Here is a 25,667-nt window from a genome sequence, read left to right as displayed (position 1 = left end):
ATGGACTTTAAAAAACTTGCTGATGAAGTCTCCCAAGAGGTTTTAGCATTCAGCCGAGATACATCGGGCTGGAAAGTGACTAAAACTTCAGTAAGAAAACAAGTTACTATATTTCAAGAGATTTTATGATATACAGATTCATAGTAAAAATATTTTAAAATGTTTTTTCTTGTAACAAACAGAAAGAGATTTGTTTGTGTTTTGTTTTTGTTTTTGTTTCTTTATCTGACAGCTAATTTATTTTGTGGATTTTTATTCCCCTTTGAGAAAAAGATAACAGTTTCCTGGAAGCCTTCTAGAAATTACGATGGACATTTGTGAGTACTTCAATTATCTATTTGCAGTAATGATATTTGCAGTTTAAAAAATGTAATGGCACTGATATAAGTGGAATCCACAGTTGTTTTGTAAACGTAAGTCATATGATGGAAGTCAGAAGGTAAAAAGTGAATTATAAAATCATTATTTTTAAAGGGCTACTAAGAAAATATACTAAAATTATATCCTCTAGTCATTTATTTTCAGAGGAGAAAAAAACAACCTTCTGACAAACTATTCATATCAGAATTGCTAATTTCAAAAATAATTATTGTACATGGTTAAGGTTTAATTGCTTTTTTCCTTTTTCTGGAGTTAGACTCCTGTTCTTATCCAGTAGTTTTGTTATCTGCTTTATGGATGCTTCTGACCTTCCATTATATTAAACACTAGAAAGGAAAAGCTGGATCTCCCTATTTTATTTTTCTATAAGCTGTTTTTAGTATACGTTTTATTGTTTGATCATGCAAGGATTTGTGGTTTCAACACAAAGACTCCAGGGAAATAGTCAGACTTGACATTTTTCAACCACATATATTAATCACATTTGCTACAAAAAGTACCACATAACTATATCACATTAACATGTGTTCACATTTAAAAAATAAGTAGATTAGGTTTGTATTCATTCACATCTTTTTCCTTTTTGAGGTGTTATCCTTTTTCAACTATGCTTTATTCCCGGTTGTTGAGTTTCATCCTTTATCAGACACACCGTGCTCCATTGACATTTATCTGTCCTACATCCTGTCCCCTCTCTTGGTTTCAAGTTATCAGCTAGCCACATGGATAAATCATTTCCTGTTTATAGGAAAGAGCTAGATGCCCAGGTGCGTTTATTTTAGCTGTGGTCTTCTAGAAATGATAGTTCCAAAGGCATCACGATGTTGCAAAAACAAAACAAAACAAAAACCCCACCAAACTGGACTTAAAAGTTTAAATCTCAGAGTTTTAATATCAGTTTTGTGACTGGACAAATAATTTAACCTCTCTGTAAAATGAAGCTAAGAATACTAGTAATATTATTTAACAGAATTGTTGTAAGAATCTAATGATGTATTTTGTAAAATGCTTTGTAGGAAACATTAACAGTTGGAATTTTAAACCAGGTAGTAGTAGTAGTGGTGGTGGTAGTAGTAGTAGTAGTAGTAGTAGTAGTAGTAGTAGTAGTAGTAGTAATCCACATTTATATAGGACTTTGCCTCCCCCCTCCTCCCCAACCACCCTATTAGGTTAAGATAATAGTATGGCTATTGAACAAAGGAGAAAGCAGATCTAAGTCTGGTATAAAGTGATGTAAGTGGTATAAAGGGACATAACTGAGACATAACTGATAATAGGTGAAAGTTCGACCTGAATCCGAGTCTCCTAATGCTAGACTCAGTGTACTTTCCACTATACCCATGTTTCCAGTGGGGCTTTGCCTGGGAAAGGGGCAGGGAAAGAAGGCGCAGCTTGCATTTTAAAATCACAACAGTATAAATAGTAGCCTACTTGACTTATGTACCAAGGCAACCCGGAGTATAATTACTTTATTCACTCCTTCATTCACCAGATATTTGAATGAGACACAGTTGCATACAAGAACATGTAAGAGTCTGGCTCCTTTCTCAAAGAACCTTCCACTTAAAATCATAGAGCCAGCTTGAATCAGCTGATGAGAGCCAGTTAAAATTTCACTCATAAGCATTTATATGTCAGAAACTGGCAAACACAACAGATCAGTGCTTAATTAGTATCATCTGTAAATTTCTTTAATATGAAACTGAAAATGTGAATATAAACAAATAATTTCGTAGTCACTCAAAACTAAGGAAGTTCCCCCCCCCCCCCCGCAAAAAAAAAGCCTCATGAAAATCCTAGGAAGGATAAGGAGTGCTGGCACATCGTATATCCTTCACATTTTCAGTTTCATATTAAAGAAATTTAAAGATGATAATAATTATTATTTCAATTTAATATTTTTACTGATAGCCAAAAAAATCGATTGGACAAAAAGTGGACTGCTTTTTTCGGGTGGAAAGTTTCACACAGAGAATGAAATTGATCTGACACTTGGCACATTCTCCATTCCAACAATTCTCTTCCAGGTCTTCCTATACATCCTCCATAGGGGATCTACCCCAAATGCTCTGGGCCTTTCTCTAGATCTCTTGACAGATGAGTACCAGTGGAGCACACATATGGACTGTCTCACCTCATGCTCTCTCGACTTAGTTGTCCATCTTTGCTGGTCATGCATCCGTCTCTTCAGTGATGTCTTTTATGCCACTGTTTGTGGACAGTTTATTGTTGGTAATATGCAGGAATCTGTTTGTCCCCTCTTTGCCTTTGAATTGACCCAGACTCTTGATTCCTCAGAGATTGTGGTATGAAATGATAATAACATACCGGGTGGGACAGCTAGGTGGCACTGGATAAAGTGCTGAGCCTGACCTGAGTTCTGTTCTGTCCTCAGACACTTTGCTAGTTGTGTGACCCTAGACAAATCACTTAGCCCTGGTTGCCTCAGTTTCATCTGTAAAATGAGCCAGAGGAAATGGCAAACTACTCCAGTATTTCCGCCAAGAAAAGCCCAAATGGGGTCAAAAAGAATTAGACATGACTGAACAACAACATAATAACCAATGATGATGATAGCTCGCAAATGTTAGCTTGCTAGCTAAAGTATTGAGGGCACTGTCTCATTTGTATCTTTAGATCCCCAGCACCTAGCACATTGCCTTATACATATTTAGATAGTGCTTTAAGGTTTGTGAAGCTCTTTACAAATATTGTCTCAGATCTGATTTCAGGTATAAGGGATGGCTCTTTTCAGAAAGGATTTGTTTAGCCTGAGTAAAACATGACTTTGAAGGCTCCCCTCCAACAAGGTAGTTTCCCCAAGCATATATATGTTAGTTGATAAAAGATTCTGATCCTCAGAACAACCCTGGGAGCTAGGTGCCAGCACTGTCCCCCTTTTATAGGCAAGACAACTGAGGTAGGCAAAGGTCAAGTGACTTGTCTAGGGTCGCACAGCTATTAAGTGTCTGAGACTCTATTTGAACTCAGATGATCTAGACTCCAGACCCGGTATTCTATTCGCTGCAGCATAAAGCTTCCCTGGAAGGATACTGGCGTTAAAAAAGATAGATTTTTGTTTCAGAGGGAAGCTTGAAAGTGCTGTTCGTTATGCCAAAGGAAATGCAGCCAGCTCTCTTCCTCCTATTTAGTCTTGAGCCCATTTCATTTTCCATCTACAGTATCTGTCCAAGATATTAATGGACCAGTTCTACAGCCAGCTCAACCACCTATGTATGATAGTCTGGACATTCTCTTGTTTTTTCCTGTGTGAATGGATAGTTATGGCTGAACGCTTTTAAGCATTTATGGATCTCATTTAGGAGGCTCTGTGTTGTTCTGGGACTTGATGAAATCAGCACAATGTTATCTACCAGCAGAAACATCTGGTGGATTTCTCCAGCCATAGGGAATTCCTTTCCATTTGGACTCAATGCTGGACCTACAACAACAACTGTGACAGTGACGTGCCTTTGGCAAGCATATATTTCCCATCTTATGCTTCATTTGTTATCAATAATGAGCAGACCATTGAACAGCTCTGTTGTTAGCTCTGTTGAGGAATCTTCTATAAAGTAACATATGCTTGGGGAAACTGCCTTGGGGGAGGGGAGCCTTTAAGGGCATGTTTTACTCAACCAAATCAAATCCTTTTTGATCAGTAGGCTGAAAAGAGCTGTGCTCTCTGCCTGGAATAAACATCTTCCTCATCTCTAAATCTCAGAATTATGGTCTTCCCTGTGGTTCAGCTCAGATATCACTTCCTCCTTGGTGTTGTTTGTATTCTCTCCCTCAGATGTCTTTGTTTTTCAGATTTCCTTGTCCTAGACTTAATTGTGTATATCTTATATCTCTCCAACCTATAACCCTTCCCCCCCCTCCTCAGGAGAATAGAAGCTCCTTGAGGGCATAGGCTGTTTCATTTGTGTCTTTACATCTCTAGCAACCAGCACATTGCCTTGCATATATTGGTCACTTAATAAGTGTTAGTAAATTGAATTAAAGATTTGAGATGCCTTCTTTACACTAGGCTAAGCTACCAAGGTAGGTCTTTTAAAACAAAGCACTTACTGGTAATTACCTTCATGCCTTAGAGAGAGCATGAATGAGAGGGAACTTAACCTCAACATAGCTCAGGATGGTTCTTTGTCTTGGTCTGGAAAGTCCTGCTCCTGTTCTTCATGGTGAACTAAGGAAGAAGGCAAGGAAGTTTAGTTTTCTGACTTCTCCATCAGGACTTTATCATTTTCTTTGAAGTTCTGCAAATTACCCAGAAAGTCATACAAATTCATATTCAAGTGTAATAAATAATAAATGCTCATTGACTAAATACTAAATTAATTCTAAGTCCTGATGCCTTTTTGGATTACTCCCTGATATCTCTGCTACTGTTTTCCTTATTTAGCATGAGTAATTGGCAGTTGACAATCTACTTAACTTCAGATGCAACAAACTCTAGAGGAGAAAACACTTCTGTTCAGGAGACATAAATTTGTATTCTAATTTAAGCTCTATCACCAATTCTATGTATGAATATAAGTAGGCAGCTAAGTTTTCCCATATACAAAACTGGAATTCTTTCTTTCTCCAACCTGCTTCCATAGAAGTGCTAGGAGAATTTGTTATATGCAGTAAAGATTCAAGTACCCTTTATATCAAGCACTGAAATGTGAAAATAGTGGCCCAGGGGTGGAGAACCTGTGGCCTAAAGGCCAGGTATGGCCCTCTAGTCCTCAAGTGCAGCCCTTTGACTGAATCCAGACTTCAGGGAACAAATCCCCTTAATAAATAAATCCTGTTAATAAAAGGATTTGTCAAAAGGCCACACCCAAGGACCTAGAGGGCCGCATGTGGCCTTGAGGCTACAGATTCCCCACCCCTGGAGTAGCCTTTTCTAAGCTTTCCACATGGTATGGTAGAAAGAGCCCTGTATTTGGAATCAGAGGGAGCTATGTTCTAAAACTGGCTCCACTGCTTATTTCCTGGTGACCCTGAGCATCTCTTGGGAGCCTCAATTTCTTTATCTGTAAAATGAATAATTAGGACTAGATGATCTTTAAGGTCCCATTAGGCTTTAGAAGACTTTATGATCTCTGGGACCCCCCAAAATGCCTGGTGAGTATCCCTACTTCTGATAGGAAAAGAGGCCATTTTGAGCTATAAATGGCATCAGCAAACACCAGTGTCATCTTATATTCTCCAAACCAATCAATCATAATCCATTGGAGATCAGTCCTTTGCAGACTCCAGCTTGGCCAGTTATTGGTTTGGTAGTTGCTGTTGCTCCCATATGACTTGTGGGCATATCTAGCAGGGAAAGGGATATGGGTATAGGTAATCTTCGTGTCCCTCAATGCCAAGTCAGCCACTCCCCCACCAACCCTACCTTTCTTAAATATCATCATCACTAAATGACCCCAGAAAATTAAAAAGTGGTTCTCCCCAAGAGCAGATGGGGCACTGACCTATTGACCTGGACAATTTGCAAACATGATGGTGACAGAGGTAGCTGCCACCACTGCTGAATTTATACATTTTCACTGTATCCTTCCAGCTAAGGTACAGCCAAATCAGCCACTAGGTTGTCCTTGTGAGACCTGAACAGCAAGCTGACAACTTGAAATAACGTTCTTTGAAAACTGCCTTCTGGAATGTAGTTCAGAGGGGGAAAAATCAACAGTAATTTTTCTTACTATGCTTCATTACCTTTAACAATTTAAAACACAAAGGCTTTTTCCAGGTGGTTTCAAATAATGTGGAAAGTACTTGACCTGCAGTTTGGGATAAAAGCCCTTGGGGCACTTCTAGTATGGGTTCAGATACGCGGTAGACTTGGCATTACCTCCCTCTAGTGGCAAAATACAGTACTACCAGATTCCCAATTCTGTATTGGAACTTTCTTACCACAGTAAGACGCCTGCCTGTAGGCGGGTTAGGGCTTAGCAACATCCTCCAGAGAATGGATACGATGCACCATCTTTTTAGTTTTTGTGCCCCCCCCCCCGGGGTTCCTATCTCTTCAGCAGGCTACTTATTTTTCCTTATGCGCCTCTTATTTACATCTGGAAACAGGGATCTAATGGGTATAAACCCCTAAAAGGGAAATAGGATTAAAAGGAAATTGTGTTCCTTGCTTTAAAGAAAACGAGTTCTCCAGATCAGGAGATCTGAAACATTTGTGGCGTCCTGCACCCCTTTGGCAGTCTGGTGAAGCCTAAGGATTCCTCAGAATAATGTTTTTAAATACATAAAATGAAATATGTAGGACTATAAAGAAAATTACTTATGTCGGAATAGTTATAGAAATGTTTTTTAAAAAATAAGTTCACATGGGGCAGCTAGGTGGTGCAGTGAGTAGAGCACCGGCTTTGGAGTCAGGAGGACCTGAGTTCAAATCCAGCCTCAGACACTTGACGCACTTACTAGCTGTGTGACCTTGGGCAAGTCACTGAACCCCAATTGCCTTGCCTTCCCCCCTCAAAAAAAAACAAAAAAAAAATAAGTTCACAGACCCCAGGATAAGAACCTCTGTTATAAATAGATTGGGTGGAGTGACAGACACCAGGGGATGGAGTTGTAAAGAGCTAAAAAGGTATTGTGTTTTTTGTTTTATTTTTTAAAGTTAATGAAAGACACTTGGTTAGACAGACAGATGCTTGTGTTTGCTCTTGCTTTCAGTTCACTAAGTTGTTTCATACTGAATTTACCAGTGCCTCAGTGTGATGATGTGCCAGGGGTTCTTGCCATAGGGATGTGTTAGAAGTGAGGCTGTATTATGATGAGTTTCTTGTGGTACTTCCAATAGTAAACCACCTTGGGTGGAATTGGACCTAGGGTGCTGGACTTAAAATCAGGAAAAACTGAGTTCGTATTCAGCCTCAGACACTTACCGGTAGCATAACCTTGGACAGATGGCTTAACTTTCAGCCTCCATTTGCTTATCTGTAAAATGAGTAAAAGAATAGCCACCCACCTCCCAGGGCTAATACTAAGATTAAATGAGATAACAGATTATTCCAAGTGAGCCTTGAATGAATCAAGCCCTCTTCAATGTATGTAACTAACTCCAAGCCTAGCTTACCTAACATGGGGCCTGAAATATCTCCTGCCACATAGATGGGAGTAACCTCCTTGATTAACTGTCTGACTCTTTAAAAATAATGCAGTGAAACTGTTTGCTCTCTTTTTCACCAAAGGTCAGCCGGCTCTTAGTGGCTGCAGCCCAGCGTACTTGTTCCCACACCTGATGCAGAGTTAGGAGGATAAGATAGGAATTTCCATCTTTAGAAACTACATTGCACTTTGGTTAGTGACTTTCTGCTCCTGGTTGACTCCTCCTACATGGAATGGCTCAAGTGGTAAATACTCACTGGGATGGCAGCTCTCAGCATAATGGAAATTTGTAATTTCTTCACTATTGCTGTAAAGGTCTTAGAGTAGTTTAGGTCCTTTTAAGGGTTGAATTTTAGCTATCAGGAAAACTGATAGCTCTTGATTGCTACACTACAGGCTGGGATCAGTCCCAGAGAGCTGGAGAAATTGGTGTATACCTTCCTTACCTCTGATAAATAAACTTGTGAAAAACCTCAGCTGTTAGGTAATTCAATGATGCAAGAAGCAACCATTCTTTTATAAAGCAGAATTTGAGTTTCAAACCAGGACTTTTACACCCACTTCTGTGTTACACAACACACTTGTGTATATTGTTTTCAGAAGCTTTGCCAACAGGAGTAATTCTGGCTAATGATTCATGCTGGTTGTGGGAGGAGGAAAATAATCTCACAAATTAATAAATACCAATTGAAAAGGAAAAATATGATTAGAGCAAAGTTTTAATTGTTAACAGAGAATAATTGTAAAAGACCAAGTAACACATGGAATGCAATATTGGTTCTCCCTAATCACTCACAATTTCAGTTGTCATTACTGGGATATAGGAAAATCAAAGTTAGATGTCATTTTCACTTGGCAGGGAGAAGGGAGGAACCCTTTTATAACTGTATCTTATTAACATATACAAAACTAACTCAGAGCTTAAATCCCTTGAAATCACTAAAATCTTGAGGGTCCAATGTTATGTAACCTGACACACTCCACACATTATGCATATCAGTTTTACAAATGTCTCATATTTAATTAGCTGTTTATATACTGCCTCCTTGCCGTCTCACCCAACCTAAGGCTGCCCCACACACTTCTCTCCCTTGCTCCCAACCCCAGTTGTAAGGGACTTCAGTCCTTGCGCAAGTAAGTATACACTAATAATCCTAGAATTTATAGTTGGAAGAGTTTAGAGATCACCAGATCACGATTCCAAACCCAGCACACTTTTCATCACACTTTAAATAGGTCACTGTTGACAGAAAGCTTCAGGGACCCATGACACGATTAGAAGACAGGACCGTTTTCAAGTTGTATTTTTACATAGAGCTAATACGGGGAGCAGCAAAGAACTGAGTAAAGAGGCAGAGTTGTTAGAATAGTTTCAGCTTGCTCTGAGCTCACTTTTAATTATCACCAAGCTTAATTATAGTTATTAAGATACTATCTAGCTGAAAGAGAATTTTATGTTGAGATCTTTTATTTGAGCTTCTATGTTAAAATACATGGCTTTTAAGGCTCTAATGTACCAGAATTTGCACCCCCACAGTATCAGACACATCAAGTGCTCAATAAATCCTGGCTGATTTGAGTGACTGCTTCATCCATTTGGGGGCACAGGTACATGATACTTGGGGTGGTTGAAGGGGCAGAGCAGCTCAAGGTGCCCGTTTAAGAGGTAATTATGTAATTCTGGATGCCCCAGGCTCCACTGGGTGATAGAGTAAGATCCCAACATAATTATAAGATGCCAGAAGTATTTGCCAAATACAGAAATGCCAAAATTCAAAAGGCTTGTGTAGGTATGAGGGAAGGACTCATCTTTGTCTTCTCACATCTTTCTGGTGGAAGGAGGTTGGAGAGAAAGTACAGAGTGGAGCTGGAGAGAGTAGATTGGACAAACCTGAATTGGATTGATTGAACTGTTGGGAGGACAGTGAGGTTTCTAGCCTTTCCAAATTAGTCCTGACAGCTTAATTCAGGCATCTACAACCTCCCAAACTCATGCCAAAGTCAGGTCAGAGATTGCTTTTGTTGTCATTCAGGCTTCTGATGAAAGCATAATGCAAAGTTGCAAAGTAAACAATTTTGAATCACCCTTCCACCTTTTGCTGACTATTTTCTGATCCACATCTGGCTGCACCATGCTCCCTAATCCACATAAATTTGCTCTATGTCTCCTCAATAACCCCTTCTACCTTCCTTTTCCAATCAAAATGCCTATTTCATGAATGCTGCTGATTTCATCTATACATTGATCCAATTATCAAAGTTATGAATGATCAATAAACTTTATACTGCTTGGGGGAGTTTTGCTCTTAAAAAAAAGCTTCTTAAACAAAATGAATCTCCAGTTAAATGTGTGTGTGTGTGTGTGTGTGTGTGTGTGTGTGTGTGTGTGTGTGGTCATGGGGATTTTATTTTTTTTAATCAGGGAGCTTCCCCTTGCTCTTCTCATGCTCCTATCTTTTATCTATCCTGACAAAAAATGAAATACATAAAATCAGTATTGCATTAGTGCATCATTTACTCTCTTCCTTCCATTCCTCTCCCTCCCCCAAAAAAAACATTATAATTGGTTCTGACCTGCAAAGGTTTCAGTTAAACAAAGGACCATCCCTTGGGATGAGAACATAGGCTGTCATAGCTGAAGATGAAAACATTCAGAGGTGTTCTTCAATGCACAATGTCTCCTGTATTGTTTATTGAACTGTTTATTGTTCCTCCAGTCATGTAAAAATTATCATCTCCAACCTCATATCGAGGTGACAAACATACCTTTGAATTAGTGGTAGAATCTCTGGGAAGCAGGAAGGTGTAAACATTTAAGGACTAGAAATTTAAATATTTAGGTTGCATAAGTCTCTTAAGAAAATAATGTCTAATAATTTTACGGCTACTTAGAAGCCAAAAGAAGCAAGGAATAAAGGTCTATAAAGGCAGATTGGGGCTGCTCACAAGTGACTAATTCTGGAAAAATGATTCTAAGCCTTGACTTTCTAAAACCTAAGTTTTCCAATTATATAGAGGAATATCTTTATTTCTTTAGATGCTCTGTAGCTAGGCTGGTGATGCAGCTGAGATGACATTCCTCAAAGGACTCCTCGTTGAACCTCCGAGTCAGGGTTTGTGGGATAGAAACTTATTACCATGTGATGTCACATACAATGTCTAGAATATGGAGGTTCCTAATAATTTCCCATGAATGCTCATCTGGCCTCTGGCTTTCTTAGTCTGTGAAGCGCTGTGCTTGCCACACCTTGAAGGAAGGAGTCCACTCTTTCTTTGTGAATTCATCATATCCATTTATTATCACTGGAGGCAGCGCAGGGATAGGAGGTAGAGGTCACAAGAATAATGAGCCTACCAAAATGGTAACATCTCCATGGACTTTAACTAGAAAGCCACCTGGCATCACTAGCAAGAGCCTAATGTTTCTGTCATCTAGTTTCTAGGAATGATACTGGCATGGAGATTATGAAATGGCAGTCAGACCTAGTCACAGAGGGGTAAGCAGTCTAATGACTATTGGAAGTCCACTTGTATGTGGCCTTATTCCAAGCTAGGCCTTGACTTATGGCCCAGAAAGAGCTAAAGTATTCAGCCAGTGAGCTGTGTCCCTGTCAAAGCTTCCAGATCTATTAGGTATTTCAACAAAGTTTGTCCTCTGATATTAATTTCTTGAAGTATTCCAGTCTTGAAGTCTACATTAAATGCCATTTCCCATTTGCAGTGTATATACAGATGGAAGAGAGATCACAGATGTAGTCTTCACTTGGTAGCAAAGTTGTAGGGCCAAGGTTTTAGAAAATAGAATATCAGATATCTGAATAGTTACTTGTTTCAGCCTATCATCATCAGATCTCAGAATAAAGAGTAATAATCTTTAAAACTATTTCATATCAGTTAAATAGAAAATAAAATCAACAGAACAGACTGAATAAGAAACAGAGACAAACATATTAGCCTAGTGTTTGAAAATACTTGAGGGAGGGGGAAAAGACTCCTCATTCAATAAGAACTCTTGGGAAAACTATAAAGCAGTTTGGCAGAAAGCATATTGAACCTGGCATTGCACACCACATGCCACAGTAAACTCCAAATTGATAAGCATCCAAAATGAAAAAGATCACGCCACAAGGTAAGCAAGCTGGAAGAGAGGGAAGGGCAGAGAGGGAAAGAAGGAAAGAAAGCAAAGGGATGGTGGTTCCATGTATAATTATGATTACGAAGAGAATTCATAGTTAATCAGTGGGTAGTGGATATCACAAAAGAGAAAATTTTGATAAAGTTAAAAAGCCTTTTCACAAATGAAATTAATACAGCTAGAAGAAAGGAAACTTATTCTGAGAAAAATCTGCATTAAACATGTCTGATAACAGTTTGATATTTAAGAAAGAAGATTTAAACAAGTATGAGAGTAAGAGCTATTACAGCTTTCAAAAGAAGAAAAGCAATCAACTATGTGAAAAATGCATCAAATAACCTATTCTTGACCAAAATACAAATTAAAAGAACATTCAGGTATTACCCCCACAACCCTAAAATTGATAATAATGATAAAGGATAAAAATAGTGTTGGAGCTAGAAAACTAGAATTATTTGAAAAAAGCTACTAAATTGTAGCTGTTTTGACCCATTAGTCTTGGTATGGACATATACCTCAAGGAGGTTAACAACTGAAAGAAAAGCACCATACATATCAGGATGTTTAGAGCAGCACTTTTTAGTAGCAAAAAACTGAAAATGAAATGCCTATAGATTATAAAATGGCTGAACAAAATTGTGGTAGATGAACAAGGTGATACTATTACACCATAAAAAGCAACAAATGTGAATTATTTCAAAGAAAACATTAGAATATTTGTTCGCACTGTCATAGGACCAAGTGAACAAAACAAGGTAGACAACATTTACTATGACTACAATAACATAAATGAACAGTGTGCTAAAAAGCAACAGACACTGATACAGGTGTGGTGGCTTACTCCTTTAATCCCTGATGCTGGGGGAGACTGGAGCTTGCTAGTGGATCTCTTGAGCTTGGAAGTTCTGAGCTTCAGAAGGCTAAACTGATCTGTTGACTGCATTAAGTCTAACACCAATATGGTAAGCCTCCTGACTGACTGAGGAGGGGAGAACTGGCCTGTTTTGGAAATGGAACAGGTCAAAGCTCCCTTGCTGATCAGGAGTGAATGTCTGTTGGACTTTTAGCCTGAGAGAAATGTGGAGAGCCAGTTTCCAAAGAAAGAAAAGGAATTAGATGACCAATTAAAGGGCTGATGATGCATACTTCCTTCTCGGTAAGAGAGGTGGTGGTCCACAGGAACATAGTGTTAGATTTGCTAAAAGCTAAAAGCATGATTGTTACCTGTTGGCAGGGAAGTTTATTGTGAAGTAATTGTATATAAAAAATGAAAGCATCAAAAGCATTTTCAAAATTAAAAGAAAACAGAAGGTGGGAAGAAAAAAAGTACTTTGAGGCAGATAAAAATTAGGAGAGATTACAAAAGGCTGTGCTAAGGAATCAGGTAAGTCTATTTAAGTATTATGAAAAATTCAGAAAACTTTCTCTCAAAAAAGACACAGAGTCTGAAGAAGGTAGAAAAAAATCATTAACTGAAACAGGCAGTTATTCATAGTAAAGGACCAAAATAGTAAGCATTCTGCATATTGCCAAGAAATGAACATTGCCAGCAAATAATTTTACAACTGTCTTTACACTTCTCTCATTCCTGTAAGACGTCCAACACCATGTGTTGACTAAGAAGACATTCTGCATGCTGTGTAGAATAAAGTAGTAGCAACACTTACATAGACATAACTCGTAAATGCTCCTGAAATGACAAACCTTGTCCCGAGGACCTTTAAATTGGTAAAGGTACATTGTAGAAGACACTCTTAGAGAAGTTCAGATGTTACATTGTTAAGTGGTCAGGTACCTTCAGGCATGGAATATGTGAGGGATTTTTTCACTTTTGAACAAAGGCCATCCAAAAAAAATGACAGGATAATATATTTAGAGCCAGAGGGGAACACTGAAGTCATTTAGTCAAACTCTGTCATCTTACAGATCAAGAAACTGAGGCCCAGGGGTGTTAAGTAGTTTGCATAAGACCACCGCAACAGAGAGAAGATTTCAGCGTGGATGCTTAGACTCCATATCCAGTGATCCTTCTACTAACCATGCTATTTTGAGAAGTGCCATCCTATCTTTTTTTTTTGCAAATTTATAAGCTCCTTATGTGCAGGTTTCCTGTTCTGGAAAGAACTCCACCAATTTTACCTGCAAATTCATAGCAGTTTTTAACCTTTGACTGCAGATGAAACTTAAAGGAAAATGCAAAATATTGGCTTCCAGCATGCTTTGCAAGCAAGGATTGTAAAAGGGCATATGAGTCGGTGGAAACAATAGCAGTACTGAATCCAATACATAATACTCAAGCAAACACAGTTTATGTTGAAATCTTTGAGAAGATTAATAGTGAATTCTCAATAGAATCCATACTGTTTGCAGACACATGGCAAGTCAACATTCACAAAGGAATTTGGCAATGAGATGCAATGTCTCTGAAACTATATGCTGCTAGCTTGAACATGCTGTTTCATCATCTTGACTTGAAAACTCAGATTCAGGATCAATGAAAACACTTCCATTTGCCTTTTGAGTGTGATTGCTTTGTAGCATGTGCCATCCTGAGGTTCCACAAAAGCCTTAGCCACTACTGTGGCTTGTGGAAGCTGATTGGCCTAGAGATGAACCTTGATAAAACACATTTGGCTTATACAATGTACATTGGTCTCACAGGACATGGGTGAATGACTTGCAGTTTGAGAAAGTACGGCTGTCTACCTAATTCAGACACCAACATTAACAGCGTAGATAGAGAATGGCCCAGAAGAGGCAAAGTTAGCTATGCTAGTTTTGGCTGAATGTACCTAATCTGGTCATTGCAACAACCCTGCAAGGCAGTGAATCAAAGTATCACTATCCCTATTTTTCAGCTGAATAGACTGAGCTTGAGAGATTAAATGATTGACACAAGATCATATGGCTAGTAAGGGCTTGGATTTGAACTAAGTTCACTCTTTCTACCACACCATGGCACTGCTGTTTCATTTAAGGAAACAGTATTTTCTCTCTCTACACACACACACACACACACACACACACGCGCACACACACACACACATCCTTTTTCTACATTCTCCTCCCCACAGGCACTTAAGTTTTCGAGAAATGGGTTAGTACAATTTTGTCAATATTTGTCAGACTTTCTTCTAAGGATAAGCTTGTGATTAGCATGATCACATTTTCCTTACAACATCCTTATTTTATATATGGGTAACTGGAGCCTCCATATTGATAATGTGCACAAGGACATAGAGTAACCCAGTCCTAGAACTTGGACCCAAATTCAGGTTTCCAATTCCGTACAAATGCTTTTTCCACTTAAAACACATTGCATCCTTTAATTAAGAATTAAGGGCATACACTATACTGTTTATATCCACATAAGTCTCCCACTGATTCTTTTTATGTCTTAAGAATAAAATGATTAAAGGTAGACTTGAATAATTTTGATATATTTTAGGTAAATTAAAACTGGATCTGTTCTAATGGAGCTGTGTGATATCATTGATTTGAGAGTTCTTTCATTGATGCAGATATGCCATCCACATTGAAAACATTCCTTTTAAAAAGGTAGCTGTAGATACTCATTACTAGTCAGTTACATAGAGAATGTACTTTAAAATAATCAACATTTTTGTAAAGAAAACTAAAGTAAAATTGGCTTTTAATTGTATATGTTTGCTAAATGTATTTATCAAATCTGTACCTTTTCATTGCTTTATGGTGAGCTACTATGATGAACAAACTGCTGCTTTTGAAATTTAGTAAAGGTGATTCTGTAGCTTTAAACCACAGCTTGTTAACTTTTAGGTGTTTTTTTTCCTTGACCAACTATAGATACCGAGCAGAAGGGATAATACCAGAGACTCCAGCTAAACTCATTCAGTTTATGTACCTTCCTGAACACAGAATCAAGTGGGATAGATCATTACATACATACAGAATATTACACAGGATTGATTCGGTAATTCATTGTTTAATGTAGAAATTTACTGCATAGTTTAAATATTTGATGTTTCAGTTGCCTGATAAACTGTAAGATTTGGTTTTATCTTGAACTTGACTGCATTATGTGCACATACACTATTTAAAGAATTCAAACTGATGTAACTTTTTCATATGTAAGAAATCTTGAAGGTTCCGTTTTAGTAAACTAACAGGTCTTGATTCTTATCACTAAATAACAACAGAGTATGTTGCTAAAAAGACCAAGGTCAGGGATTCTATCCCTAGGTGAGCCATTTAGCTTTGTTTCCTTCCCTAGCTACTGTCTTAGCCTTTAAGTTTGCCCAACCATCTTGCAGATGGGTGCCTTTCATTACAAGGGGAATGAAGAGTGAATGCCAGTGCAAATCCACACAAGTTTCTTCCAAAACAATTCATAGCATATTTCCTCCTGATGGTGGGTCAATAGAATCATCATTGTAAATGAAAGATGGCATTGCCAGATAACAGTAGGTACTCAAGCACATTTATTATGAGTAGTGAAAAAAAAAAGTGAAATCTGAAAAAAAGAATAGAAGAGGGAGAGACAGGAAGAAAAAGAAAGAAGCATAAGTTTAAGAGCAGAAAGCAGGACAAAGATAAGGAGAAAAATAGCAAGGAATAAGAAATGGTAGCAAGAGAAAATGGCAGTTATCTCTTACATATGTATCCAGAAAGGAGAAAGTGAAGGGATAGGAGGATGATAACAAAGGTGGTGTATGACCTTAGAGATAGGAAAAGGGACACTGAACTTTTTTTTTGGAGGAGGGAAGGCAGGGCAATTGGGGTTAAGTGACTTGCCCAGTGCTAGTATATATGTCAAATGTCTGAGGTCAAATTTGAACTCAGGTCCTCCTGCCTACAGGGCCAGTGCTCTACTCACTGCGCCACCTAGCTGCCCACAATACTGAACTTTGGAGGAAGATTCTGTGTACCTTTAACTGCTCATTAAGGAAGCTGTAAAAAAGTAAGCCCTGGTACCTGTGGCATTAAGAGGAAAGCAAGCTGGGGTTATTTCTTTAAAATTACTTTGCCTCACTTACGTTTTTGCCTATTTTGTATGTTTATGTTATGGATGGTAGTATTTTGGTAAAAATTTGTTTGTGGGAGAATCCTGATGGTAACTCCTATAGGCAAATGCCTGTGGTCTTGTAATCCAGTGATATGGCCACAGAAAACAGGAACACTACTGCTAAATGTGGGTGGTGTCAAATAGAACTTTTGGAAGCCCAGCAAATTGTTCACAGTATCTGCAAACTGTTTCCAGAACAATTTTTTTTTCACTCCCTCGACCCTCTATATCCCACATTTCTCCTGCCTCAAAAAATTTCATTTTGGCATGGTTGCCACCATAATGCAACTACTTAGAGCTCTATAACTGGAAGAAGAGAGAAATGATAGAGGTCGACTTGTTTATATACCCTGTACTTCCCTGCCACCACTAAAAAATATCCTAATTTCCCTAGACCCCTTGGGGCTCTATGGCCCTTATGGATCCCAATACCAAATTTGAGGAAGATCCCCTCTCCTCCATTTGAAAAACAGCACAAAATTTTATTTATGGCTCTCTTGTTCATAGTACTCATAAGCATTTTAAGGAATCCCACTATCAATTTAATATGTACATTAATGGGGTTTAGTCTTTAAAGTATTGTACTTAAGTTTACTTTCTTAAAACGACTTTTAACTACATACTTGGGACATAAAAGGGGAAAGGAGGACAAGAGGTTAAAAAAAGTTGTAACTGTCATTCAATTTGGAATGACACAGATTGCCTTTTTGCTACTGATTTTTCTACTAGTTACTCCCTTGTAGGTACAAGGTAGGATCTGACAGAATTTTTCTTTCAGTCTGGAATAAAAAGGATAACTTTGTTGGTCCAACTCTTAGCTTTCCTAAAGAAATAAAAACCTCATGGTGATACCTTGAACGAATTTTACTTGGGGGGAGAAAATAGAATGATTCTACCTCCCTACTAGTGTCTGTTTTCTCTACCAAAACAGGGTACATCAGAGCTGAAGGCAGTGGTTGCTTCTGGACCCCTGCAAATCATTAATCTCTCTCCCTGGAGACATGTCTTTTAGGGGCATATGACAAAACCTCCTGTATTTAGGCTACCAGATGACAGGGAAAAAAAGTAGCCTACATGACTGAAGCAGAGAATACAGGAACAGAAAAGAAGAAAAAAGATTTTTTTATTGGGGATTTAGGGAGTCCAATCCCAAGAAGCCTTCCTGTGTGCAGGAAGAGAATAAGGTTCTGTATATTTCCAACTATATGTCTCATAAGATCCCTTTGACAAGTGCTATATTTAATTTGGTAATTTCCTATGTAATTTACAAGCCATATTTTTCTTTCAAAATAAAGTTGTTTTGGGAACACAAAAATCTAATTTTTACAATAACAGCTACAATTTTTATCTATTTTTGTTACAGGACACATTTATATTGCACACCATTACAAATAGTTTTGCCATGGGCTCAATTGCCCCCAGAGACTTTGTTGACTTAGTACACATCAAGTACTATGAAGGGGATAAAGTGATTGTCAGTTGTAAGTTGAAACATTTTGATCATATTTTGTTATAGTCATTTATTGGTTTTTCTTTTTATTTGGTCCTACCAAGAATAATTATGTTCTCAAACATTTGCTTTTGGCTTTTATTTTCCTAATGGCATCAATAAACTATTGAAATGGCCTCCCTTTGTTCTCCCATTGGTCTCCCTTCACCCAGTTACTCCCCTCTTCAATGCATCCTTTATAGAGCTGTCAAAATCTTCCTAACATATGGATCTAACTATATCACTCCCTTGCTCATAAAACGTCAGCAATTCCCCAGTTGTCTTTAGGATGAACCACAAACTCATTGGCTAAACATTTAAGGACTCTCACTACATGGCTCCAACCCACCTTTCCAGTCTTCACTTAACTACCTCTTTGTACCCTTGACATTTCTGTCAAACCATATACACTAGCTGCTTTCCAAACTCAATATTCCAAAAGAGATAGACTCCCTCAAGTTTATCTCCCCTTTGGGTTACCTTTTTTGGAAAGCGCACTGCAAATCCTTAGTAACACTGTCACAACTAGCTGTGCTGTTGGAGAAATTTCTTCTACTTATCCCTAGATTCAAATTAGGCCCTGTGGCTAAAGACCCTTAGATTAGGCTTTCATGATCTCCCTTTCCTGTGAATGGCTTTTCCCTGGTTCTAATCCTGACTCACCACTCAGGAGGGGATTAAGCAGGTTCCTCCATCTCCCCCTCCCATTCACTAAGCTGAACTACAAACATGCACTAGGGCCAATGGACATGGATCCTTCTTTTTTATACTCATGTTTTCCAACATCACAGCTCAGATCCCCTCTATAGAATGGTTATTTTATAAGATCTTGGTTCCACTGTAATTAGGAAGTGTTTTAATACAGAGGTGGGGAATGTGCGGCCTCGAGGCCACATGTGGCTCTCTAGGTCTTCAAGTATGGCCCTTTGACTGAATCTAAACTTCACAGAACAAATCCTTTTTAGATTCAGAGGGCCACATTTGAGGACCTAGAGAGCTACATGTGGCCTTGAAGCTGCAGGTTCCCCACCGATGTTTGTGTTGTACATGATACTAAATTTTAACACCCCCCTCCCCAGTAATTGTTCCAAGGACCATCATCATTCATTACTAATACTACCCCATATTTATATAGTATTTTAAGGCTTTCCAAATGCTTTCCTCACAACAACTTTGTGAATTGGGTAGTGTATTATCTCCACATTGCAGATAAGAAAACTGAAGCAAAGAGGGGAAGTACCTTGTCCATGCTCTTAAGTGGCAGGTCATATGGCCAATTTGGCCCATCACATTGTATGGCCACACATTTGTCTTTCTAGTACAAGTGGGTCCAAATGATAGCAACAGACAAGTAGAGGTTAGTTGCTCTCCAACATAAGGAGAGAGTAGGAATGGAGGGGCCTTAAGCAGGTTAAGAGGGGCACTGTATGTACCTGACAAATTGTAGATACAAGACTTAGCCAGAGACTGATTCCTAGTACTACTTGCCACATGCACCAAAACACTGCATAGCCTATGGGCTGCACTTTAACATAGAGGTCTCTCACTTGGTGCTTGATACAATAGATGTGACTTGAAATTTTGAGTGTAAATCACATTTTTGCCATTCATATCCAATTTTAAATCTGTATTTTAAGTAAGACTGCAATTAATCCTTTGGCAAAGCACACTCTTCTATAATTAGAATGGTTGTCCTTTAGTGTTTTATGATTCCTCATTTTTACATGCTGGTTTGTGTTTTAAACACTCCTACTAAGTGGTCCTGTTAATTTAAACATATGTAAACAGGCTTTCCTCTCTGATACTTAAGCTTTGGTAACAATTTCGATTAAAATTCAACCTTCAGCCTAAAAAAATATCTAAACAAACTCTAACATCTAGAAAAGTTATATAATAACTTACATTTGTATAGCATTTTGTTTTTATGTCATTTAAAGTGGGTGTTAATGGTATTACTTTTTAATTTTACATATGGAAAAACTGGAGCTCAGAAAGTAGTAATTTGCCCAAATACTCTCTTTTTAGCTTTTCAACATGTCTTTTGGAAGAGAGATGTCCTTTGTCTTTAAGCCTATAATCTAGGAAGACATCAGTGTATTTTTTGCTATAACTGTGCTATGAAGTGGAATGGGGCAACTAATGCTTAATATCAGGGGCTCTTTTTTTTCATCCTGAGCATTTAGTGCTTAGCAGAGTGTTTAGCACACAGTAAGGGTATAATAAAGGCTTTTCTATTCCCATTACAATCTCTTCAGCATCTAGGAATCAGTTAGCCTGGAGCTCAAGACAGTACCAAACTTTTTTTTCCATCTCTGCTATATTTACTGAGTTTCCTTTATGCAATATATCACATAAAACCTCTTCTTTCAAGATAAGACCAGATAAAATCAGAGATCAGCATCAGAGATTGAGAACTGGAAGGGACTTTATAAGAACTTATCCCATCCCATTTCCAAATGAGGACACTGAGGCCCAGAAATTAAATGACTTGCCCAGGGCCACACAGCTAGTATAATTTCAAACAGAAAAATAATTTTAGAGCTCTTTTGATATTAATGAAAAAGGACATCTTCAAACCTATATAACACCAATCAAGTTAGACCTTTTTTTGGCAAGGCAATCAGGGTTCAGTGACTTGCCTAGGGCCACACAGCTAATAAGTGTCTAGACTGATTTTTTTTTTAATTCTGAACCTGACCAACACCAAATTAGGTGAACATTTCCATACTCACAGTAGAATAGGAAAAAATGGCTTGTACATGGGGCTTCACAAGCATCTTTTCTTTTTAAATAATTTAACATTTTATTTTCAAAGTTGTTCTGCTCCTCTGTGTCTCCTATTGACCTTTGTTCTATCTTCTGTTGACTGGTTTTTTTTTCAAATGAATAGATAATATTTTGACTCAAATTCTGAGTTATTGTCAGGCCATCTAGGACATAGCCTTACTTTGACAATAGTAATAGACCCAAAGCAACACAGAATAAACACCTGTAATCATTCATTCAGCAAACATTTGCTAAGTGTGCGCACTATATTAGTCACCAGAAGATTTACAGAGTTTAAATAGGACCATTCCTGCCCATGTGGAATTTAGTTCATGATGTGAAAATAATTTTTAGGCAGAATTATCAAAAGTTCAGCACCAACCAAACTTATTGATTCTTTCTCATATAACTCCACTAGTTTGTCTAAGAATCACCTAAAAAAACACTTTAGATATTAAGTCAACCAGCTGATCTTTGTTCCTAGGGATACAAAATGAAAAAAAAAAACCACTTGCTACCCTCAAGAATCTTATATAAAACAAACTCAGATTCTTAATGACATTTAAAATTCTTAATTTTACCCCTAAAGATACCAAAACAATCATTAGAAATATAAAATTAAAGACAGTCTGAGAGACCAGAGTATACATATGTATATCCCTAAAGATGAATGCTGGCAAAGATTAAGTAAAACTAAATGCTGTTTCTTAAGTATTTTCTTTGGAGAATATATTGCTGTATTTGCCATGTTTGTGAAAAGGTTTCATTAAAATGCCTTTCTTTTTTAAACTACTTAGCTGTTAGTGTGGAATATCCACAATGTCCTCCAACTTCAAGTTATATCCGTGGTTATAACAATCCTTGTGGCTACGTATGTTCACCACTGCCAGAGTAAGTAACTGACATGCACATTTTAAAAAACAAAACTGTTGTTCAATTTATAAAATACAAAGTATAGATACTCCTTGCTAAATAGAAAAATGCATTCTAGTAATGCTAGTTAAATTCTGCTAAGTAAATCCTATCTTGCCCATTGACTTCTATTATAAAATTGGAGGTGTACTTTGCTGGGAAAAAAATCTGGTTCCTAGGTTTCAAGTCATTTTTAAGCATAAGTAGACCAGGAAATTACTTTAAAAGTTTTCACAAAAATATTACCTTACTAGATTGTAAATGATGTTTTACATTTCTCTATTAGACTCATTTCTTTGTATCACTAAATTGTTCCTGTTTTTAGAAAGAATGCAAATAGCCATGGATAGCTAATGCATTAAGTCTTAAGAATTAACACCTTACCATTAATGAATTTATCAAATCACTTCCATCTAACAGCTAACTGGGGGCAACTCCCTGCAGAAGCAAGCATATAATGGACAAGCTTGATAGGAGAAATGGGAGAGGGCCAGACCCTGGATTAAAGCAATCCTCGGGTAAAGTAGGCCTGAGTAGGGTATGATAGTGACCCAGGAAGCAGAAGGACAGCATGAAGAAATGGGTGCCCAGAAAAGGGCAAAATTTTTACCTGTTTCGCAGTTTTATCCAAGCTTATACAATCCTGCCTGGTTATAATAACATCACGGAAATACAGCCATTCTTAAAAATCATATATTTAACAGAAAAACCTCAATTAAAAAATTAAAAACAATTATAGTACTTAGAAACACTACTAGTACTATATACTGTTTTCAAATTAGTTACAGGAAAAAATACTTAAAAGTTATGTACAATACTAGAAACAATGGCAATATAATCTGCTTCACAGATGACTCCTAGATTTGATATAATTCATTATTTACTAATTTCTATCAAGTGAAAGATACCTGTGTGTGAAAAAAAATCCGCTCAATTACTCATTAGATATGAATCTTTTGTATTTATTTACCATCAACTTTATAGTGCCCAGAATCTTCAGTCATTTTTCTGAAAACAAAATGTCTTAAAATACTGTAAAATTTGAAAAAGGAATTCCAATAGATTTGCTTGACAATGAAGAATTTATGGTAATACCTTACAATGACAACTTATTTTAAGGAAGGCAAAATAAAGTTGAATTAGAAAACTACACTTCTCCATGCATTTTTTGCTATAACTTAATTTTGTTGATTATCTACACCAGGGCTGTCCAACCTTAGGTTTTTATTGAAACAACAGACAATGTATTTTGATTTGCCATATTAGTGAGAGCTCTGTGGTAGCTTGGCTTCGTTCACTAAAGCATTTATGTAAATTTCTGTGCTTGTAGGGGGCCACATAAATCACACTGTGGGCCACATTTTGGACAGCCCTCATCTACGCCAACTGAAAGCATTACTGGTTTAGATAAGCAATATCGTCAGGTATCCTGGACCTCTGACTCTGGTATACCCAGAAAGAATAAGAATGAAGGCATTGTCAACAGTTGTTAACCTGGTGGTATAAAGCCAACATCAATTCGCCCTTTGGTGGCTTTCTCTGTGCCAAAAACCTACACAGCTTGCAGCATTGACTTGTGAATGGGACAAGGCTATCTCATATGACTTTGCTATATTTATGTGTTGCATTGTAGGCAATCTCAGGTTAGGGCTCTTTATGGCTATTCATAGAAGCTATTAACTTCCTGCCCAGTAGACCTGTCTTCCTGATTATATGAACAAACATTTGTGAATTATCAACTGGCCTAGAATCTGCTATGCAACAGAGTTGTTGGTGGGGAGGGGGGGGTGGTCAGCCCTTATTAGAAAGTTGTGCACTATCATTTTATGTACCCTAAGCATCCTTTCCCCTAGGTAAGTCCTTGTTGCTACTGCAAAGAAGAGGGAAGTCTTACTGGCTTAAATGGGCAGCATGGAAAATAATTTTAATGTATTGTTTTATTACAAATTAGAACCTTCCTAGATCCTAATAGCAAGAATTTCTATAGGAAGAGAGCAGGGATGCTTTTACAAAAAGATAGCTCTGTAAATTCTGTGTCCTCCAAACCATTTCCACATAAGATAGTGGGGGCTGTAGACTAAACACCTAGCACCCAACATGGGTCAGTTTCCAAGTTATCCAGATAATCAATAGTTAATTGTACTTTTAAGCAAGGAACGTGAAGCATCCTTAGTTAGGAACCTGAAGCTCTAGAATTCTAAGTAACATTCTTAGCTCTAGCAATTAAGAAAACATACCTTGTCTGTTTCTAGCATTCCTAACGTAGCCATTCTGGAGCTCCACAAATGTCGGCAAATCTCCTACAGACATTAGATATCTCCTCTCCATTTCTTAACTTGTACATATTAAAATATCACCAAACTTTTTAAATGCCTAAATGCACTTGACAAGTAATACAGAATTATAAATTGAAATTATGGCGATAATTAACTTTGACTAAATATTTAAGCATGTTTAGAATAAAAAAATTAGGTAAATCCAAGACTTCTTTTATTGTTTTTCCTCCCTTGTTTACAGGAACCCTGGCCACTCCAAACTAGTGATGTATGTACAACCAGAACTGAGAGGAAATCTATCTCGGGCTGTGGTTGAGGCAACAATGCCTACCAACTTACTGAATTTGATCCATGACGCAAAAGATGGAATAAAAGCACAAAAGGCTCCTTCAGCCCATTCAGCCCCAAAAGGCCATCCATCCTCACTACTTCACAAGAAATGACGTGGTTCTGCAGCTCCTGAATCATGCACTTTCTTCAGTCCTCTTCTAGAAATGGGGAATGTATACATGCCTTTATGCTACGCTAGTCAGTGTTCTCATGCACATCAGCAGCGGTTCTTAAGGAAACTAAGAACTCAGTTACATAAGGAACATTAAATACAGCTTTTATCTCATAAACAATGATGTTAACTATCATGTTATTAAGAGCACCACTTATACCTTGCTTTCTTCCTGAGAAATGCTACTGAATAAGATTAGAATCAAGCAAACAAGTGCAGCAGTGAGTACTCAGCATAAACTAAAGTTAAGAGAATACCTTTTTCATTTACTTCACTGACTGTTCAAACTTGATAAACTTGTGTAATGAGCATAAATAATAAAAATTCCACTTAAACATATACCAAATAAAATGTAAAATTTATAACTGGATGTGACAAGTCACAAAATTGCAAGGCTATCACATATTGCATACCATTTCTATTTAAACAATTTTGATATTTCATTAGCTTGTGAGTTGCAAACATTTCAAAGATGTTTTTTTTTTCTGCACTGGCAATTTAGCTAGTCAGGATTCCTGATCCTTGTAAATCACTTATGATTTCTAGAGATAAAATCTCCAAGACCATTATCTATTTCTGTTGAAAAAATCTTGTATCAGTATTCTACCTACCCTTTGAAAAACTGCATTCTATTTTCGCACCTTGGCTTTAACAACTTTGGTATTTTTCCTTCAAAAAAGATGATCAGAATATAGGTGTGGAAAGGCCAAAATGTCAGGATGGAAACAGCTCCCTAAAGGAAAGCCATTTCCTGCCACTCTGGTGGTCTCCTGACTTTCCAGAAGACATATTCCTCTGTGTCTTTCCAGGATGAAAAGTAGAGAAGGAAGGATTCCTAAGAAGAAAATGTCACTTTTGAAGCCACTGTGACCTAAGAGAACAGGTCAACTACAGAGAATCTATTAACTTCAACTCTCTTAGCGCTGGCTGCTCTTCCTGGTAACTGTTGGATTCTGTTTTCTCTAGTTAAAATATTCAGAAGATACTAATAACAAAGTAATCAAAGGTGTAGTTTTGAATGTATCATGTTTTGTTATTGCACCAACTTT

At 37.6% G+C, this 25,667-nt stretch overlaps 1 protein-coding gene across 1 annotated transcript; it reads left to right on the top strand.

The window, feature by feature from the left end:
- On the top strand, positions 1-24,979 carry STARD6 (StAR related lipid transfer domain containing 6). The gene is made up of 6 exons (XM_036743877.1): positions 1-89; positions 216-317; positions 15,455-15,581; positions 18,037-18,154; positions 21,726-21,819; positions 24,358-24,979. Exons 1-6 carry the CDS (start codon positions 1-3, stop codon positions 24,557-24,559), a joined length of 732 nt encoding a protein of 243 aa, XP_036599772.1. The 3' UTR covers positions 24,560-24,979.
- The last annotated feature ends 688 nt before the right edge of the window (positions 24,980-25,667 follow it).

The sequence above is a fragment of the Trichosurus vulpecula genome, chromosome 1 (genome assembly GCF_011100635.1).
Source record: "Trichosurus vulpecula isolate mTriVul1 chromosome 1, mTriVul1.pri, whole genome shotgun sequence".
NCBI classification, from domain to species: Eukaryota; Metazoa; Chordata; class Mammalia; order Diprotodontia; family Phalangeridae; genus Trichosurus; species Trichosurus vulpecula.
The sequence above is the reverse complement of the archived record's forward strand: the minus strand, read 5'-3'. Positions and strand labels throughout refer to the sequence as shown.

What these genes read in the sequence shown, in the direction of transcription:
- STARD6 (XM_036743877.1), top strand. Translation starts at nt 1, where the DNA reads ATGGACTTTAAAAAACTTGCTGATGAAGTCTCCCAAGAGGTTTTAGCA. An exon ending in TATTACACAGGATTGATTCG is followed by an intron (nt 15,582 to 18,036) that starts GTAATTCATTGT and finishes TTTTTGTTACAG; the next exon opens with GACACATTTATATTGCACAC. An exon ending in GTATGTTCACCACTGCCAGA is followed by an intron (nt 21,820 to 24,357) that starts GTAAGTAACTGA and finishes CCTTGTTTACAG; the next exon opens with GAACCCTGGCCACTCCAAAC.